This window comes from Clupea harengus, chromosome 10, assembly GCF_900700415.2.
Source record: "Clupea harengus chromosome 10, Ch_v2.0.2, whole genome shotgun sequence".
In the NCBI taxonomy this organism is placed as follows: Eukaryota; Metazoa; Chordata; class Actinopteri; order Clupeiformes; family Clupeidae; genus Clupea; species Clupea harengus.
The window spans coordinates 15,605,269-15,626,696 of NC_045161.1; the positions used below are offsets into that span (position 1 = coordinate 15,605,269).

General features: G+C 42.9%; 2 protein-coding genes across 5 annotated transcripts in view; both read right to left on the minus strand.

Moving 5' to 3' along the window:
* Nucleotides 1–4,692, minus strand: part of farp2 (FERM, RhoGEF and pleckstrin domain protein 2) — a 47,964-nt gene extending 43,272 nt beyond the window's left edge. For 2 of the 4 annotated variants that reach the window (XM_031575559.2, XM_031575557.2), the window contains exons 1-2: nt 4,545–4,691; nt 1,826–2,078 (exon numbers count right to left, since the gene is read on the minus strand). In XM_031575559.2, coding sequence (XP_031431419.1) covers nt 1,826–2,026 — 201 coding nt within the window. In that variant the 5' untranslated portion in view covers nt 2,027–2,078; nt 4,545–4,691. Of the gene's footprint in view, nt 1–1,825; nt 2,079–4,544 lie in introns of all 4 variants that reach the window. The other 2 variants (XM_031575558.2, XM_012825332.3) reach the window with 2 other exon arrangements.
* Nucleotides 4,693–5,750: 1,058 nt separating this feature from the next.
* Nucleotides 5,751–11,881, minus strand: LOC105898251 (ephexin-1). Its single transcript, XM_031574863.1, has 11 exons — nt 11,366–11,881; nt 10,895–11,055; nt 10,446–10,595; nt 10,069–10,198; nt 9,785–9,859; nt 9,405–9,494; nt 9,058–9,209; nt 8,464–8,628; nt 7,610–7,683; nt 7,029–7,133; nt 5,751–6,450 (listed from the first exon to the last, which is right to left on the minus strand). Exons 1-11 carry the CDS (start codon nt 11,879–11,881, stop codon nt 6,260–6,262), a joined length of 1,809 nt encoding a protein of 602 aa, XP_031430723.1. The 3' UTR covers nt 5,751–6,259.
* Nucleotides 11,882–21,428: the final 9,547 nt, after the last annotated feature.

Below are 21,428 nucleotides of genomic sequence, written 5' to 3' on the forward strand. Positions count from 1 at the left end.
CTTGAATATAATATCATGTGACTACACTTGCTGCACTTATCGTCTGATTAGTGACAGCTGGTGGGAGGGTCACACGTGTGATGAGAGGTGGGAGATAAACGACGACGATTTCTAACTTACAAAGACGCAACAAAGTAACGTGTTTTCGACTAAAGACCGCTTCTCCACCTACTGTTCTGGCGGTGAATTGTTTTCAGCACCCCCAGCCTTCGGAGAACCATAAAGGCAACAGAAATGCTAATTAATCCGTCCTATCCGGCGGCACGCCCATCCGTAATGGAGTCTGAGTACCATACTGGCACCTTAAGTCCTCATGCCATCCTTGCTCCATTTCAATCACACCTTAAGTCTGCTATGTCTTGCTGTTAGTAGACTCTTGCAATTGACAATAGAACTACATTAACTGAAGTACAACATAATGCACATCTTTAAGACACATTGCAGCAAACTCATCCTTTATTCTGAGGGACTAGCATGATTGCAGACACACGGACACGGCGCACTACTGTGAGCTCCTGGGTCCTAGCACTGTACTGCTCCGCCTGTTCAGCATGGCTCCCTTCATGTAAACGAGTGGACCCGCGTTAGCCCGCTGCTTTGTGATAAAAACTAGCTCAAAGATGATCACTCCTCACGTTACTCCCCCTACTTGATCAGTCCATTGAGAGGAGAGAATGGACGCCTTTCATGCCCACTATAGCCTGATTTGCTGCTGGTCACGGGAAACCGTTAGCCCCCCCCTCCCCCTCCTGCCCTGCCCTCTTCTCCCCCCCCCCCCCCCACACACACACACCGCCCCCCTCTGTCAACAACCTCGATTCTCCTGTTCACCCATAAAAGAATAGAACGCTGTTCATCTGGGGTTACCCAGATACCAAGAAACGGAGTACAAAACCCGCAGACGGAGGACAGAGGCTCTCTGAATATTTTGCAATGGTCAAAGCAAACTGTTGCATTCTTTGGTGAGACCGACTCAAGTCAAACAAAGAAAACTCTTGGCAAAACACAGCACCATTTAGCAATAACCCAAATAACTGCTTATAACATTTTCAGTTCTCTGATAAGTGTGGGGTAGGAAATTGGTCCTTACGGATCACTGCAAGGTCCTCACAATACTCTACACTACACCAATACAACTAACACACACCGCAGATGTTAAGAGTCTTCGGTTCATTTTGAGTCTCCCCCCACTCTCATCCTTTATCCTCAAGCAGCAAGTTATCCATTCCCCTACCAAACCTCCAACCTTGAGGATAAAAATCACCAGGGGACCAGGGAGAAGCTCAAGCCCCCCCACTCAACCCAGGCACGGCACAGGCGTGAACCCACTCTTGGCTGCAGCACGCTCGCCACCAGGGCCTCAGGTCTCTAGAGTAACGCCAGGCCATGTGAGTAAGCGGTCTTAAAGAAGAAAGGATTTGAAGGCCAAAGCCACACGGCAGCTGTCACTGGTCCCAACAGCACGCACACGGATAGTCGCCCCTGAGGACGCCACAGCAGGAGAAAAGGCAGGAGGAGGAGGAGGAGGCTGGTTCTCTGAAGAGATAGATTCGTGATCTACAATCTACGCTACAGATGGAAACTGGGGGTGGGCACCAGATTTCGCAGGGATTTAAACAGAGGAAACGCACAGAGATACACCTGACTGTCCCTATAGCAGCAGCGCATACTGAACTACTGCATACTGCTTCCATCAGCACACGCACATTCTAGAGCTGTAGGACTCCTGCCTCTTCTGCATACACACATGCGCCATCAAGTAATACCCTACCTAGAAGTCTGCAACACACTTAGACCACTAAGGGTTAAAGGTGCACCGACTCACCTCCAGGTCGTAGAACTCCTGGGAGTCGTCCAGGCCGAGCACTCGCAGCTGCAGCCCTCGGCCATGACCTTTGGCCCCGCTACCCATGGCGGTACTCAGACTCTGGCCGGGTTCCAGGGTGCTAATGGCCGCGTTGAACTGTGCCCCCAACCTGGTGCCGGGAGTTTGCAGGGAGCGGTAGGTGCCCTCAATGTCACCCATCACCGCTCACGCCTGAAGCAGCGCACCCTCATGCACATGCATGGACATACACCTGGAAGAAAGAGAGAGAGAGAAGAAAGATACATTATTCGGAATGCAAGATGGTGAGCGTGATTGTACAGATGATGACGGGGAATTGAATGTGACGTGTAAAATAGTTGACTCAGTCCCTCCCAATTCTGTAGATCCCTCTTCTGTACCACTCTGAGACAGGAAACAGAACAGAAACCAATTAATGAAATCCAAAATAGTGAGCGTGGAAGCGTCTATGCCCAACAGACAACCACTGTGAGTCTTTAAGGTGTTTACTTTGGCAAGCATATCCTCTTGTGCACATTTTCAGAGAGTTAACAAAATACAGTACCAGGGAAAACATTAAAAACAACAACTGAAAAGCCAATGTAAGCACAGTAAGTAATGATGCACCGTGATCTAAGGAGGATGGCAGTCATCTGCCCTTAACACAAACTCTGATTACCCTATCACACCTATCTTTTCATGCAGAGATCACAGTTACACAAAGCCTTGCACAATACCGGTGGGAACTTCCTCTGGCCTCTTTACACTCCCACACTGAGTGAGTCCGGGCCAATTCCAAGAATGGGTTCACACAGTACGTCTGTACATGAGTTCCTCACAACAGGGATGGAAGAACACAGCCTTCATGTAAAGTTGGCATAAAATCTTTGAGCTAGAAGTCAGAATGTGTCCTACAACACTACAACCTTTGACAACAATAATTAACCTGCAGGTAACATGTCAGGTCATGTCTCAGAACTGGTAATAGCATGTCGCTAAGTGTAATAAGGTAGTGCTGGTGCACATCCAGCGCCCGACTTCCTCGTCATCATTGTTAAAGGTAGGATTAGGAAGTAGGAAAAGCTCACCGTAACACTTTCCCTTCCCAGTCCGACACCACAAATAGATTGGGTTCACATTAAGTCTACAAAAATAAACAAACCTCTTTTTTTCTACATCAGACTTGGGATCTGTGAAAACTATAGTGCACTGCTTGTGGACTTAACTTCTTACATCTGACTTATCCTCACAATCTGTACAAATATGGGCATTTAAAACACTAATTCATGCAACAGGCACTGCTTGCTTTGAGGCTCTTGGTCGTGTTCTATTCCAGATTTAATGATTTCCGTTGGTGCATTTTTGTGGCACACAGCTGGCACACATGAGCCCATCCCAAAAAGCCACTCTGAACACGTCAACAAGTAAGACTACCACACCATTTTAAGAGCAAAGGGGTCTTGCCACTGGGGTGTACGGCTGCTGTGCAAGCAAAGAGACTTTTACAAGGGACTGTATGATGCCCATGTACATAACTAATATAAACAAACTGTAGAAGTTTCGCTGGTAACATTTGTGCACTTTTTTGGGAGGGCAAATAGGCTACTACAATAGCTGGGTCTCCATACATCTTATTCGCATATTTTAAGCGCATTAATGAAAATTCGGCTAAAGAGAAAATGCGAGTCTGCGGACACTCTCCAAATCAAAAGAGTTGTGGACAGCTGTGGGATCAAAACGTAAGGTTGTCAGGGCAACTTTAACAGAAACACTTAATAAAACTGCAATAAAGGCGAATGCAAGCGAATAAACCGGTTTCCATTCACCTTAGTCGCATATACCCTATGTGAATCGGGAGCTTTTTCACCCCACTCGTGAATTCCCATTCGAATAGTCAAAATTCGCACAAAAAAGTTTGATGGAAACCCATCTTATGTGGATTTGTTTCGCTGATTCGGTTAATGACACAATTTGGTTTGTCCTTTCAGTGTTAAAAACAATTCTGAGGAACGGGCTAAATTAATTTGCCCAACCCCGACACCCTCCTCTCAAACTCTAGCCTACTTCAGCCGTCCCTTGAACATATAGCCTACCTTGCAAGAATCTGATTTAGCGATTTTCAATTCCCAATAATCTAATCGGTCGATACGATCTGAAAAACGATTGGCCGACTTGTGTAAGCAGCAAAGACTTATTTCAGCGAAGGCTGAAAAATCTTGTGTTGAGCCTTTCACAATCTAACCCCGAACTGTTTCACAATCTGCATGGAAAACCAAATGCAGATGCACCCTATTGGTTTTAATTTCGCATTATAGGGTACACATTTTCCAATAACAGAAGATGTCAACATATGGAAAATTCAAACTAACGATACCACTTCGTATTGTTTGAAAGTAGGTCTTTCTCTTTCGCCACTTTTTCAATCCAAGTCAGCTAACGTTACAACATGTTGTGAGAGTGAGCGAGAGGTTATGTAAAACTAAAGAAATCAACATCATCACGATCTATTTACGATTTAGAACATAAGATTTAAAACAGACCCGCTGCTCAAAAGTTAGCCTACAAAACACTTCCAACAAACATGCGTCTCTACAACCTAAACAACAAAGAGTCCCTCTGTACTGATCGCAACGTCGAATATCGACATTTTTCTAGTACCACATGAGAAAAGTATTAAAACACAACTAGTTGTAATTAACTTATTAAAAGTAGGTCGTACCTTATGGTTTTCGTCTTGTAAGCTGTCTGGAACTCTTTCGGTGGTATATCCGACGGCCGTCGCAAATACGAACCGCAGGAAAATCTGCTGTCCCATTGGACACACACGCCTGGCTTCATGCGCCTATTGGCTAACATTTCACTGAAACATTCACTTACCATTGGGTAACACAATTACCTGAGTTACTTGTAGTTTCATTACAAAGTGTTGGGGTCAACAAGCGCCTAAATGTAATACATTGTAGACCACTTAAATTCTGTAGACACTGTAAATTCTATTTATCTGCCAATGTTTTCGTTTTAGCCGCTTCACAATAGCTTTTTGTAGGCTTACATAACCTATCAACAATCCTATAAAAGTGCAAAAACATCAGTTATCCATACAAAATTATTAAACCATGAAAAAAATCTTGATAAACTTGACATTTCCTCTGATGTCGTTAACTATCAAAGTACTATATAAATCCCACGTGTAAATGCAAACACACATTCTAACAATGGTTAACACTCAGCTACGTTTACCTGCAGTAGAACTCAACAAATTTAAAGATCCTAATTCCTCTGTGTGTGTGTGTGTGTGTGTGTGTGTGTGTGTGTGTGTGTGTGTGTGTGTCTGTGTGTGTGTGTGTGTGTGTCTGTGTGTGTGTGTGTGTGTGTGTGTGCGCGCGTAGGAGGGTGCATGTGTGTGTCCATGTGTCCCCTGCAGCCTTGGGCAGCTCTCCCATGGGGAGTCTAACATCTCCGGCCACAGCAACAATGGAGCAGTGTTCCGGTAAAGACCCACACAACCGAGCACCAAATATAGACCCTCTGCAAGACCCTGGGTGCCACTCAAGACATGGATGAATTAACACAAAACAATAGTGTGAGGACTTAAGGTTAGCAGGTTGAGACACTTGCAAGGATTTGCATGCACTTGGTAAGTTGAAGTCCCAGGGAGTCTGGCTTGGCTGCACTCTGGCCACTTAAAGGAACCATTCATGATTAAATGTCATCCTTGATGGAAGCAGCTAAATCCAACCTATCAGTGGAGATCTAACTGAAAAGTTCCATTTTTCCCCGGCATGTCAAGTGAATGAGACACACATGAACTTGAACATTTGCAATTCCTTGATGAGGATATCTGATGTAAAGGCTGGTAGGATGAGTCACTAGAATCATTGTCATAACTGCATGTAGACAGTGTAATACAGCGTTTACACAGGAAAAGTAGAATGGGACTTTATTTAAACAATGACAAAATACTGCATCGAAGATAACCAGCACCTTACTCTTGCAAGTATCTGAGATACACATTAAAAAAAAATCAAAATATACTTTAAATACTGCTATAAATACCCTGGGAAGTTTGCATTCCAGCATGTATGCTATATCAAAGTGCATTTAAGATGCCAAAAAAATCACATCTTTGGGTCTCAGGACATCAGAAAAAAACATGACATATATAATTCAACCTAGACCTCAGTCTGATTGTCAGGGGTGTTGGATGCTTGGTGGACTACACCGGTTTCACACAATGAGTCTAATCAGTAGAGCCGAAGTCATGCATATCTATTTTACAGTTAATGCTACACTTATCATCTGGATATTCACACAATGGTAACAGATAAAGCAGATGACAGGTGTTATTATTATTATATATTATTATTATTATTTTCCAAATGACCAGTAGTAAAATCAGCCCTCGCTCCCGATTAAGGGTCAGTCTTATCGGGCTTATCGGAAACAGGCGGTCGCTGTCTTATCATTTGTCAGACGCCGGCACAGCACTCGGTTGGCTGCTTGCAGGACGTGGTAGCGCTGACGATGATGGCGTCTCTGCACATGCTCATTGGTGATCTCCTCAACACACTCTGCAGGAAACCATCCGCGTTCTCCATCCATGAGCCTCCAGCCCTCCAGAAAGCCTAAGACAGGGGGCCGAAGGAATGTTAGTGGGGGCCCTAGAAATATTTCCTATGGGTACTGGTAAAGATTGGATAGATGTGGACCTAAGAGTGATTGATGGTGGAGAAGGTTTGCTTTCTCTGTAGATTTGCACACATTTTGTGAGTGAGTTTGTTTTTGTAGAGCCCTGGCTGTGAAAGTAAACTCATTTTAAGTGTGTGTAACCTACATATAGTGTCCATAGGGCTAGGGTGAACTTCAGTAACTCTGTGGTTGAAACACACAAACACTAGCTGCCTGTAAGACTGGTCTTCTGAGCTTTTTACACCTTAATCTCCCATTAAGATGAGCAAGTGGGGGAAGAAGATGGTTGACAACAATATAATACAGTGGCCACAGCCTGTACATCACATTCAAAGACTGATCTTCTAGATTGGTTAAGAAATATCAGTTTGTAGAAGAGAATAACATTCATAATGCATGTCTGGGTCATAGAAATCCACTTCAAAGGCATTATTTAAACGATTAAATACACAGATTTATGGCAAAGCAAAACAGGACATAACATGAAACAGAATATAAACAAAGCACAACCCACCTTTGGTGGTCTTCTGCATTACATTAATGATGTCACCAAGCCGTAGACTCAGATAACCCTGATGCTGTGCTTGGTAGGCCACTGTACATTGGACCTGAGGGCAGTCTTAACAAATAAATGTTTGGTTTTAGTGGTTTCAGTGGAGCTTTTACAAATAACTGTGTTTTCATTATGTTGATTTCCCCCTGCAGTCATTTCATTTCTGATGCAATTCCTTCAATGTTTCTCAGTGCTACAGAGGACAGCTTTGTGCTTTGTGTGTAAAATGTGTGTTCAATGGAAACTTCCTTGATGTCATTGACAACTCTGCCCTCTAGTGGCTGCTACAAGTCACAGTGTGTGAGACACCACAGTGCAAAATGTGAATTACAGTGGTCCATTCGTAAAAGGAACGACTTTCTCTTACAGTATAATACAGTCACTGGACAAACATTCCAAGGTAATAAGTGAATACAATCACATATATAATATTTGGAAGTGAGATACATACTCTCTCTCTTTCTCTCCCCATCTCTCTTTTTCTCTCTCTTTCTCACACATATAATTGACGCACACACACCCACATCTGAATTAACACTCACCCCATTCCTCATATATCTCCTCATCTCCATCTTTTCTTTGAATCAGCATTTCCATCCAGCTGGCTTTCTCGGCTCTGAAATCATGTATTACACCATCAGACCTCGTATGTAGTATGATTCAGTTAGAGGCTCCCCCTCACAATGACACAAACATTGAAGTACGTTTAATTCCGTTGTCCTTTGTTTAACTTCTAAATTAAGCACCTTTGCCTTCAGTGTCACCCAAGAATAGTACTTTACCACATAGATCTCAACCTGGGACTTACCTCATTACCCTGCCATTACATTTGAAGCATTTGAAGAACCATAGGTCAACTACTAAGAAGTCGTTTTTACCGAACACTTTGCTCAAAGCAAAGAAACAGTGTTTGGTATTACATCATTCTTATATTATATTATATTTACATATGCAATGTGGTGAGCTGGTGGGTGTGCCCCTTTATTCTGACTCATACCTGTGTTGCGTGCTTTCTAGGGACACATCTAAATACTCTTACATAACATTCTCTTTTCGTGTTCTTTCCTAATCTCATTAGAGTGGCACAAGAGAAAACTATATGGCGCGAGTACATCATCTGATAATCCTCTTTTGTCCCATCCAGATGTTAAGTCTGTCAATTCCAATTAAGGTAATGAAATCACGATGCACTTTTTATATACAGCTAACACGTCATCAATCCAGCTACTTACGCTTACTTTCACTGACTGAAGTTAAATATTTATTCTGTTAAATCAATCTAAATAAATTGAATTCACAGCAGGATAGAACTTTTTAAAACAGGAGATCTTCATCATCATCATCATCGATTATCTTCATCTTCATCATCTGCCTGTGTTCAGGAGTGTGTACTCACTGTGAGGGGGCTTGCAACAGGAGACGAGAGATGCCTCCTCTGTGGTTCTGCAGGAGGGCAAGCTGGAATGTTCTGTCCAGTTCGCACCCCTCTTCATCCTCCTCCACACTGCTGACCTCTACAAGAGAGCGATGGGCATGGTCGCGCACCACAAAGCGGTCTGGCCTGCAGGTAACAAACCCAGCACAACTTAGCAGTGTTTACTATATGTCTTTATTTTATAATATAATATATGCAGTCCAGTCAAACTATAACTGGATGTTATTACCAAATTGACTGTTTAATATCCTAGTATTACCATATTTTCTGCTTCTTACCAGATTTACTATCTAAATCTAGTCTGTAGGATAGAAATTTGAGGTTTATCTTCTTTTGTTACCCTCCCCCCAGTTGTATGACTTTAGAGGATGTCCCTGTGTCAGTTCAAATTCATCTCAACAACAACCACAATGTTTTTATGTTATGTCATTTCTTTGCTGTTGAGCTGCATTGTTTTGTATGAAAGGTGCTATACAAATAAAGTTTATTATTATTATTATTATTATTATCAGCATTAACTGAGTCACAGTCAATTAATGTGATCATAGCACACACCCTTTCCTTGTGGTCAGGAGCAGCAGGTCATTGAAGAGGAACAGGTAGATGGGAAAGAGCTTTCTCTGGCCAAAGATGTTTTCCTTCTTGGACAGCTGAGCAAGCTCCCCCTGTTTCAGCAACCAGCGAGAGGAAGACACCAGCGGTAATGCCTGAATGAGAATGATGGGAGAGGGGGATGAAATTTGATCTTACACAGTTGTGATAATAATTCACGGAGGTTTGCAAGTGACCGTTACGGATATTCCAATTTTCACAGATGTCATAGCAGATAGCAAAGCTGTTATTTGTGTTCATACTTTCTGTAAAGTCACTAAAAGGATTGCTTTGTAGTGCTCCTCACTCACCTTGTACTCAAATTCTGTTTTGTTTGCAATGTGCACCATCTCTTCCATCTGCTTCATCTTGCCAACCTCTCTATTGCATGCTTCAACTATCTACAAAATGAGGGCCACATTCAGGAAAATGGTATGAAAATTCTCAATGTGATTTGACAACTGGTAAACAACTGAAAGAAACACAAAACAGACATAATTCTGATTTGAGTAAACCCAAGAAGTCAACCAAATTAACCAAAAAGTACAACCACTTTCAAGAAAAGATGATTTAGATTTAGTCAAAAAGTGGTGTGGTGAAGAAGGAAACATATTATTTTAATATTCCGGCCACTGGGTACAGGAATAGAGCCAGTGACAGTGGGATACAACTGGTTTGTGCAGGCCGTTACCTTGGAAACACCCTTCAGGGCTCTCTCAGCAGATGCTTGACCTTGTGACCCTGGCTCAGTTCTCTTCAGAATGGCCTAAAGGTCAAGAGATGCAGAGCAGTTTCAGTTAAAAATCTGTACTTCCGGGATCAATGCAATTGTATTATTTCTACATCCGGCCTGTAGGTGGCCCTGTCCTGTCAGTTTGAATCCCGGAATAACTTTATTGCCTTAAACAGGACAGTTTCTATGTCCATGTCTTGACTTATCCTGTCTTTCAGTGAGGCGTAGCCGCTTGCTCTCACCTCTACCAGGATCTTGAGACGTGTGATCCTCTGGAAGGGAAGAACCAGGAATGACTTGAGAGACAGCCGGTTACAGCGAGGGTCCTCTTGAAGCTTTCGCAGGATTTCACATATGTGGGGACTCCTCTGTCTAATCAAATAGAGAGAGGAATTAATAATATTAATAAACTTCTATAGTTCTAATAGTATTAGAGGCCACTTTAAACATGTTAAAACATGAAGAATCTGACATACACAAGCCAATCAGTTGTGATTTTTTTTATTGATATTAACAAATGTATTTGTTTTAAAGTTTAATTTACAAAAAACTTCTGTAAGATTGCAAGACAGATTTGCATGTGATCAGAATAGCAGACTATGCTTTCTCTCTTTCTTACTCCAGGTTGTGTAGTGTCTCCTCCTGGTAGGGCATGTTGCGGATGTAGTCCACATAAGCACCGAAAGGCCCTGTGGCATACCTCTGGATGACCTCACAGGTGTCACAGAAAAGGTTTGAGTTCAGCTCCTCTTTCATGTCGTGAAGAAAGCTGTGCACAAAACCATATTAATGAGTCTCATATTATTGTTTGTTATCTAAATTGTCCTGTGGTGGAATAAACAAAATGCTTGACACAGTGACTCAGACGTTAAAATGCACAGGATATCCACATACTGCTTTTACTTTGAAACATGGCACATGAAACATGACACATGAAACTGAAACAAGATGCAAAAATGGCTTGGAGACTAAGGAGTTGTGTTGGTTGTGTTTCAGGTAGAGAGAGAGAAGTAGAGCCTCTATAATCAGAGGCTAATGAATTTAGCCATGACAATTGAATCAACTCACTTCTGACTCATCTGTCGGATCTTGGATATGCCCGAGAAGAGAGACTTGCGGTCTCTGGGTGCTAAGACTTGGTTGAGCTCTGGGGACTCGAGGAAATGCCCAACAACCACATCTAAACTCTTCAAGTATGTGTGCTCTGTGGTCATCACTTCAAACAAGCTCTGACAGAGAGAAAGAGGAGGAGAGATAGATAGAGAGAGAGGGGGAGAGAGAATGAAAAAAATTAGATGTCAAGGGCATATGCACTTATATCTCAACTTATCACTCTAAATAAAGGCAAACAAAGTCAACCTTGAAACTGGGCTGTGCAAATGCTTTGCATATCAAACATGGATAATAATCATGCAATCTGTAACAAAAGTAATTTAAGTGGTAACTTTACATTTCCGCTAGTTACTTCCTCCTTATTGGAGATAGTGCACTTTGCACCCAGCGCAGAAAATCTGACTATGACAACAATCTCAGACGTACCTCTTGAAGGAGGAGCTGCTCTTTGCTGAGTTGGCTGAGTATCCCTCTCTCCCTCACTAAGCTACGTTCCTGCCACAGCCCCTCCAGTGTGGGACGGCGCCCCCTACTGGGCAGCACCTTTGAGTCCTCCAGTTTGTGCTCTTCAATCTCTTCCTCTGAGGAAGACGACATCTCCTCTTCTGGAGCGCCTTTCTTGTCTGGGCTTGACCCTGGTTGTTCCTTGGGAGAGTGTTCCTGTTGACTGTCCTCCTCTGAAGATCTTTGACCACAGGTTGCTGAGGAGTCCTTCTGGTTTGCTACTCGTTTGGCCTGAGGCTTACTCTGGAATGGGAACAGTATTAGTTCTGCCAAAGGGGAGAGTTTCCTCAAGAGGTGATCTCTTTTTGTTTTAGGTTTTTCTGGGTCGGAGTCCTGTTTCTCCTGACAGTCTTGGTAAATTTTTTTGGGAAGTTCATCCAGGAACAAATCACAGATTAGTCCCATGTCTTGATGCTCAGGGTGAATACTGGCAGCCATGTTGTGATTAATTTCCATCAATGATGGCACAAACTGTCTCTGAGCACATGGAGAAGGTCTGGAGTTTCCATTCTGAAATGTTGACATCTTGGCAGGCTGAATGGATGGTTCTACACATATGAATAGTACATTAGTATAGTTAAAACTAGGAATTTGGAATAAATTATCAGGTTATTTGAAAGCCTCATTAAGCTTTTTAAGCCCTATACAAAAATGAAATGTAATACCAAGTAGCATTGGGTACCATTTTTTCAATAATACTATATTTGCTGTCAATGTGACAAAGGTACATCATAATAGGTCTCTTGGTGGTCACCTGTGGGTTTACTTGTTATTGGAGTGTTGTCCTCACTGTCTGACGTGACCTCCATATACACAGCCTCTAATGTGTCAAGTTGCTCAAATTCACCTATGGAGTCAAACAAAATCCAGACAGTCAGACAAGGCTGAACCATGCATCACTAGACATAAACAAACACAAGGAGGCACAGATATAGAGAGTAGAGAGATATAGACACAGATATAGTGTGCACAGGTTAGGGTGAAGGGCTGGGGATTATTTTGATGGCAAGCCGTGACATGAACCTAGGATGGCGGCCGGAAGCCAGAGGAGGGATGCTTGTCTGTAATTAGGAACTTGTTTTTCATACTTCATGAGTCCACACTCTCGCTGAGCTTGCTACATTCCCAGGTCTGTTTCCCCCCTCTTTTCCTCTTTAACTCTTTAATATGGGGTTCTTCTTCTATTTGTCTCTTCTGTTAAGGCTGCCTGTAGTCCTCCTAAGTCTTCCCCATGACAGAGATGCAAACAGAATTGATATGAAAGGCACTACAAACTTTGCAAATGTGCAGACTTCATCCAGATGTTACACAAACACTAACATCCTTGCTAGGATAATTCAGAACAGTTTCAAAATAGGCAACATCTATTTGGTAAGATCAGTTTCACATCGCCTTTTACATTATGTGATGTTATTTTGAGCTAGACTAAAGCATGACTGTAGCCACTCCAATACAGTGGGTCCAATAGCTAAATAGAACATGCTGTGCATAATATGAGCTGTCTTAAACAAGATTTCCCTGATTATAACGTTATTTATTGCAGAGTGTGTCAACTGGCCCTGCTTCAATCACCAGTGAGATGAACAAGTGGGAAAAACCCAGGAACAATTTTAGGGTCGAGGGCCTTACTTCAGGGCCCAACCGCAAGGGTTGTTAGAGGGGAAATGAACATTCACCCCCCTTGAATCTCTGTATGAGATCAGATTATACTGTCCTCCAGTGTCCTCCACCACCACCACTGGAATAACCTGCCCTCTACATGTAAGATCTCTGTATCTCCGATATGGTTTGTGATATCAACAGCTACATATGTGGAAACACAGGGATGAAAAGGATTTTCACAAAGACAGGCTGAAGACAAATCTGACCTGTTGTTGGCAGGACTGGCTCTGGCAGCGGGAGACTAGGAAGAGGAATGGAAGGAGGGGCACATTTATATTGCCCCTGGTTTTCAGGCTGGACAATGTGCCAGTACTCCAGGTGGGTGGTGTGGTCTTCATATGGAGGGGGCATATAGGGCTGCTGGTGAGTATTACTCTTTGTTTGAGATGCAAGGGTGTGATGACAGACACAGGGACAGAATGAGCCACATGACTGGGTTTCAATGGACTCGCTGTGATCATCTGGGGGAACAGATGGGAACAGCATCAGACGTTAGGGATGTATCCTGACCCACTCAATTAGATAAATATCTATTAACTGTTTATGCAGAGGATGGTTCTGATATGTTAACCTTGGCAAATAACACAAACGGTAGATTAATTTAATTTCAATTAATTTCACATTACTTGAGTGTGTGCTGCCTCTGATTGACTGAGATTTTGGGATAGAAATCTGACTGTCAGCACTGCCCTCAGACAGCGATTGACTGTTTTGTAGTGCTGGTGTCCTCCGGAGACGTGGTTTGGGTACTGGTCTAACTCTGATTGGAGAGGTTGGTGGTGTCCGTGCGTTGAGCTGACCAGAGTTCTGATCTACTGTCTGGCGCAGTGCAGGACTCCCAATGACCACAGCTGGTAAAGACTTGTGCTTAGCCATCTGCTGTTTCCGGTCTTGCTCCCCTTCCTCCCTTAACTCTGTCCTGAGGATGACATCGGTGGCCCTGCGCCATCGTTCATCCCGGGGAGGTTTAGGAGGGACCTTTGGTTTGGGGGGGACTATGGGTCTGTTAATGTCAGAGTCTGTTGACATCCAGATATCTTATCATTCACTCTAAGCACCTATAAACGAGAAAAACAAACAGTTACAAGCTGAAATTCCAACACTGGGCACAGAGAAAGTAGGAATTGGACAAACAATCAACAGACCACAGAGAGTAACACTAGATATTTGGTCTCTGTGGGTCAGTGGGTTCGTATGGGTTAGTAATCAGACTGGCTGAGTCAACCACACTCGCTGGTTTCTATAACAGTACCAAGTATCAGACAACCTCATAGGAATAGAAAAACCTTTCAGAGTCCTGATCAGATGAAATTTCCAGGCAGCAATAAATACATCAGGAAGAGAAATCCCACTTTAAGCATTTGTATATCAGTACTTCCCCCTGTCTGGCAATGTTTTGTATGTGTAATGAAAGTGAGCTCCTATTGCTTTTGGTCCAGCTGTTCCTAGTTGAGAGATCCCCGGTTGGGTTGGTCTGCAAGCAGGGCTGCAAAAGGAGGAGGTAGGTGGAGGTGGACTAAAAGAAAGTTGTTAGATTTGCTGAGAGTGCCCTGCCCCCACTGGCTCTCCACAACAACTGGTGAGGGAAGTGGCGGTCAACGCAGTTTTAGCTCAGTGAAGATAGTGAAAATAGTGAACCCTTTCATCTTAATTTAGTTGTGGGGTGCAATAGGTGCTTTTCCACAGAAAAGGTGCTTTTGGGGGAGATTTGGGGTCACCTTTAGGTGATTTTCCACTGCAGAAATCTTTCAGAGCCGTTTTTGGTGGTGAAATAATGTCCTGTCCCTACTTGCTTCTGTTGCATCTGTGGCGAAGGAGACATTCCATCTGTGGCAACTCTCTGTTTAGGCCGGAGGCCTGAAATCTCCCTTCTGTAGGAAGTCTTTCTCATTGAGGAATGCTAGGGCCTAGGAAGGTAGGAGAGAACAGCTGGATAGTCTGTAATAAGGTCATGGATTTTTTTGGTTCCCACGGAAACAATTACCTGAGGTTTCTCTGTTGAGTCCATTAAGCAAAGAGTGTCTTTACTCTTGGGAACCAATGGTTAGGATATTTTCACTAATTGAGAGCTACTCAGGTTAAAACTACTGAGGACAGAGGAATTTCAGCCTCTCTAAAACAACATTGCCATAAACATAATACATGCACTCCTGTCCGTCCCTGCCCGAGACGGACGGTTCACTTGGTCCCCGGGCACTGAGAAGCTGCCCACTGCTCCTGGAGGAAGGACTATCCGGGATGGGTTTGGCAGAGAGTGAATTCACAGCGACCTCAGGCCTGAGTGTGTGTGTGTCCTGTGTCGCCTCCATATATAACACGTGTGTGTTGCAGTGAATCGCTTGTGCAATAAAAACTGACTGAAAGTCAGCCTTGTTTGTTACCACTGAAAGATACTGAATAGAGCTGGGAATCTCTCCCCCCCCCCCCATGTGCCCACCCTATAAAATAAAGTTATGTCATACTGTGCACCTGGGATCTCAGACAGTTCCCACAAATCTGATAGCCCCATCTCATTCACCATCAGAAAGCACAGTAGCCGTTTTCCTCTGCAATACTTCAAACCATCATCTGCCTTGGAGACTAGACAAAACAGACTCAGTTCTGCCCCTGGGATATGCATCTCTCTACCCCTGAGCGACCAGGCAAAGAAAACATCTTTGTTAGTAGGTTTAATCAAGAATCAAGGGAGAAAAAAAATGCGACAGTGTCTGCATCTTGGCTGAGTCATACTCTGCTGCATTTCAAAGCTCTCGGGGAGTGAAAGCGCAGACACTGGTCTCCTAGTAACGTTCTCTGGCATTAGTTCAACTTTCACCAGAGCAGGTGAGATGGAAACCAAACCCAGTGTTATTGCAAGACTTTGACATAGATAACCAAACATAATCCAGAGTTGTACTATTTCCAGTTGACACTCAATATGAGAAGCAATGCCAGTATCCAAATCTATGGAAAGTACATTTAAGATACATGACATGAACTTCCTAAATGTATTACCTTTTGCTCTTGATGTTGACTGATAATAAATTGCTACTCACTGAACTGACATAACATAAAAGTGAAGCAACCATAGCAGGTCTTCAAGGGGTTTAACAGACTTCAAAACGGTGATAAACTCTACCCTGTTTGAAAGCTACAAACGTCGAAACACATCTTAACGCAATCATATCTAAAATTGGGCAGGTGATAACGGGAATATGATAAGTTCTGTGGATCATTGGTGGCTTTGACCTTGCCTTGTAAATTATCAATGTGAAAGAAAGTGAAATAGCCACAGGGAATAAAAAACATGACTTATAGATGTTTGAAATGCCAATAGGTTTTTGGTTTACACTACATCTAGGCTTACCTTTTGTGATGTTGCTCCAAATTCTTACCAAAGAACTAAATGGCTTGTTTCATTCTATCAAACTCAGCTTTCCTACACACGTCTCCAAACCTACCATTATCAAACATCTCATATAACATTGTCTTAAAACTGTTATCCACTCACCTCAGCAAAATGTCAGTGGTGCCTCCACAACTGCTGCTGATGCGAAGTGTGCCTGTTGTCTTTCACTCCAAGCTTCCACAAATCCACAAGGGATGACAACACTTACTACTGAAAGAATCCTCTTCACCTCATCCCTCCTTTTCTGTGACATTAAACCAAAGACTGTGAGTTTTCCTTTTCTCGTTTCTTTCCTTATAGTGGGGAATGTCATGAGGTAGGGAGAGAGGGAAGGGTGGGGTGAACCGGTCTACACTTGTAGTGATGGCAAGAGGCCAGAGCACAGCGTAGAACATAACGAAACTGCGAGGCAGCTACCCTCAGGGTAAGCAGCAGAGTTAGCCTTTCCCAATCCATTTACAGGAAACAGTCTACATTTTTATAAGTAAAGGCTCTGCGTGCGGCCATATGGCCATCATGATCAACAACTCTATAAAATGTATTTGTATCAATAGTCACTCTTGAAAATGCCACATTGATTATGAGGATAAGACAGACAAGGGCAGCTTCTGTTTCCCTTGTCTAATTGGAAACTGTATACAACGTATACAAATCTAAAAAAAAAGAGAAGAGAGGAGAAGACATTTTTCCTGGGGGGAAATTCAAGTGCCAACAGCAACAGTACCAGTCCAGCACCGTCCAGCACATGTCTGACACAGCAACAAATAAATAAATAAATAAAACCAAAATAGAAATAAAGATGCCTGTCATTTCCACACAGAAGAGAGGAAACAACCTTCTGTGTCTCTCTGTGGAACAGTTGAGGTTGATCAGCTAGCTTCAGCCTACAAGCCCGTCATGGAGGGGATGAGAGGTGTTGTTTAGGATACTCACCACCAGCCTGTCAACTATCCTCCTCTTTGCCATCACCCCCTGTTAGTTCAGCTGAATTCCACCTCCTATGATGGAGCTGGCTTTCCTCATCTAGGTGCACTCCAAGCTGGCTTATCCCTTCGGAAGTCCTCAACCAACTCCTTCATCTTGCTAACGTTTAGCTGAAGATGGTTCAGGCTGCGCCACTCAATAGTCTATCAGTCTTCTGTAATTTGTCTCCTGTTACCTAATACAACCCACGGTAGAAGAGTCATTAGAGAACAGGTGTAGGTGCAGGTGTTATGACTCTGAGTTGTACCTGAGGTTGGAGGTGTACAGGGTAAACAGGAAGGGAGAGAGGACAGTCCCCTGGGGGGCCCTGTGTTTCTCAATACTGCCTCTGACACACTTTTCCCTAGTCTTACGTACTGTGGTCTACTGGTCAGGTAGTCAGGTAGTCCATTATCCAGGTCACAGGCACAGGGTCCACCCACATGATCCTCAGCTTGTCCCCTAGCACTAAAGGCTGTATGGTGTTAAAGGCACTGGAGAAGTTACAAACATGTCTCTCACAGTGCCCCCACCCTTGTCAAGATGAGAGTAGGCCTGCTGTAGCAGGTATATGGTGGCATCCTCATCCCCTATGAACTCTTGGTAGGCAAAGTGTAGGGGGTCTAATTCTGGTCTGACCAGGGGTTTAAGGTGGGAGAGAACTAGCCTCCCAAGGGTCTTCATCACGTGTGATGTTAATGCTACTGGCCTGTAGTCATTGACGACCTTAGGGTGCCCATTCTATGGCACAGGAATCAGGTTTTCCAAAGTGTGGGAGCCCATCTCAGCCTCACGCTCAGATTGAAGATATTCTGGAAGACTCCACAGAGCTGTTTGGTACACTCCTTAAGTACCTCCGTGCTCAGTCCGCTGGGGCCTGCGGCTTTGCCTGAGTTGAGCCCTTCCAGGTGCTTTTTCACCTGGTCAGTTGTGATGTGGGGGTGGGTTGGGAGTGACGGGGGCGTAGGAACAGTTCGAGAGGGCTTCAGGGGGGCTGCATGGTCATGATTCGGGGTGTGTGAACAGATGAGTGGCAAGGGGGTGGGTGGACATGGGATGAAGGACTAGGGGGTTAAAAAAAGGCTTGACTCAATAGCTTTGTCCAGGTTGTCCTCTCTTATATGGCCGCTGGTCTGACTGTAGCCGGTGATTCTCCTCATGCCGTACCACCCAGAATACAATATTCCTGCTAATGTCCACCAGTGCAGGCATTACAATACATGAACAGTCTAGATTGCCCAAGGCTGCTTCAAAACCGCAAAGTAAAGGACATAATGCATAAGTGCCACAAGACTTTGTTTAGACATTCTTATGACCTAACAAATAGGCTTTTAGAGTACATATCATATTTCACATATCTAAAGAATATGTGCTGTTCTGTACTAGGATCTGTTTTTCTGATCCGTTCTGATACGTTGTTGCGATTTCCACTTTCAGGTTTCCAACCCTTTCAAGGCTCTCAGTGTATATTTCCCCCACTGTGGCTCTATCTAGTGGTTTCACATGGAAACAACAACTGTTTCTTCAGTGAACACAGGCTGTTGAGATATTTTTTCCAATTGCAGTAGAAACGGATACAATTGATGCAAAATCCTTTTAGGAATGTTACTGTTATTACATGTTTTATGTAATATAATGTAGTATTGTTATGATTTTCAAGTTATTATGTAAATGTAATAGTATTATGTAATTTGCTTATGCCACTGTGGGATGTCAAACCCTAATTCAGAAATGACAAAAGGAAAATCTAATGACAAAAATGACTCCATCTGGTCATATGAATCGCAGATCAGGTAGTTATGTTTGTTTTTATGTTTTGCTTCAATATTCCCAGTGCCTCTGTATCCGTACTGTGTGAACACGCAATCATTCATACTTCAATATTTAAACAATCCTTACAACCTTGCACACTACTAAACCATTTTCATCACATTGGTTGGGCAAAATCTTCCTTTAGTTTGTAGAGTTGTATGGCAGCTGTATTATTAGCAATTGGCATCAAAAGGCTTAAGAGGGGTCAGACAATGAGCTGAAGGACGTTAGAGAGACCTGATCCTCCCCTCTCTGTGTGCATGTGTGTGTGTATGTATGTGTGGGTGTGTGTCTGTGTGTGGTGTCTATGTGCATGTGTGACCACAGCTATAGCTGTGGAACTGAAAAGCACTGAGTCATGCACCACTGATTGTTTTAGAAGTGGAGTAGGGAAAAAAGGCTCTCATGGAGCAACCAAAGCCACCTTGATTCTGAGGCTGACATAGCTGCTCTGCTGTGCAGGACACGATCATAAATCTACATACAATTCTTTGTCATTAAATTGGTAGAATTTATTTCTGATTTTCATTATTTATGGTTATCTTATTCATCCATTCTTACTGGCAAAAGCCAGAAGAGTCTACCTTAGTAAAGGGCATGCAGAAAAATAGTGAGCAATGCTTCAGCACCATCTCATTAGCAGTTAATGCTGTGAATATAAGTGAATTTAATACATTCCCTGAACACTGCAGACAAATCACTTCAAAACGAATAGTCATATGTGTTTAAGTGGGAGGAACCAGTAATCTTTTCAAATCAAATATAGTCAGTTGATGGTATTACAGACCACTCTAAATGACGCTAAGTTAGATTCAATCACATCAGTGACTTCCTACTAATCAGCACACACCACTGCCTATCCATTCACTTTGAAAAGCTGCTGCAAAGGTCAGGCTGTTTCGCCAACCCTATGATAAGACGTAAACCCAATGTACCTTTAACTCTGAAAAGCTAAGAAGATTAAATAAACTGTTGCCTGTCATAGTGACACCCCACCTTTGTCTGTGACTGATTTATGAAGGCTCAGAGAAGACGATATATAAGTGGATAGAAATGAATTAACCTAGAATGAAACAACAAAAGTTAGATGGAGCCAGTGCTGTGGAATTCACACACGCTTCATGTGTCATGTGGAGCTGTTTTCAAAAGCATTTTAATTACAGACACTTCCAAAAAGGACATTTTTCAAAAAAATATTCTGGGTCTGAAGAATGTGTATAATCGTTGACTTGAGTGAGGCTGGGGCACATACTCAGATAACTGAATGAGGTGCACCCCCTGTCTGCATTAAATAAGCATATCTGTGCTGTGCTTGGGTTTTTAGTTTGGTGACAGGTGTGCACACATGGCCCCCCTTGTCAATTATTTCACACTTCAATCCCAAAGAACAGGAAGAAGTATTAGTAACAGAGGGGTACTGTCCCTCTCTGATAGACTATGTCCCATCAAACTCACATTCAGAATAATTTGTATTTGACATTTAAATGTTTAAAGGAAGTAAGCCCTCCTGGTTAAAACTACATTTTGATTTAATTTATGCGATCAAGAAAAAGGGGTAAGCCTAATCCGTGGCTGTAAGGCCTGTCCTAAATGATGGCCATAATCCAGCATTTTTTTAATGCAAGAGAAAATAGCCTCCTTGGCAAGGTCAACATGATGTACACGGACTAAAATGTTCCCTATGTCAATTCAACAGGCCTAGCATGAAGCTATTTAACTGCAGGCAGCTTCATCTAGCATCTAGCTGCATGCAGATGATAGAGACCCTGATTAATCACTTTTAGCAGGGTATCGTAATGTGTAACCAGTTAGAAAAACTGTAACAGTACCATATACAATGGTCCATTTTATGTGCCATTAAGAGAAACGTATGTGTCCTTAACACAAGAGATCATTTGTTTTGAAGAAGAATCAAAACCAGCTGACTTGACTATTGCATCGAGATTATATTTTATTGCAATTCTTTAAGCTTGAAGCTAGCATAAGAAACGTTTATAGTCTTGATCTGATCGGCTAATCTAAACCAACACCAGTTTTGTAAACGAGATCATACCTACATGCTAACAAATTGGCTGTTTTAACTGTTCAGCAGCTATTCAGTTACATAGAACACTATGTTAGTAATCAAAGACTGACGTGACTGGATACGATTGGAGGTTG

Coding starts and splice junctions, on each gene's coding strand:
- LOC105898251 (XM_031574863.1), bottom strand. CDS start 11,881: ATGGCTGCCAGTATTCACCCTGAGCATCAAGACATGGGACTAATCTGT. Junction 11,056..11,365: donor AGCAGCTCCTCCTTCAAGAG/GTACGTCTGAGA, acceptor TCTCTCTGTCAG/AGCTTGTTTGAAGTGATGAC. Junction 7,134..7,609: donor GGAGATATATGAGGAATGGG/GTGAGTGTTAAT, acceptor TTATTTGTTAAG/ACTGCCCTCAGGTCCAATGT.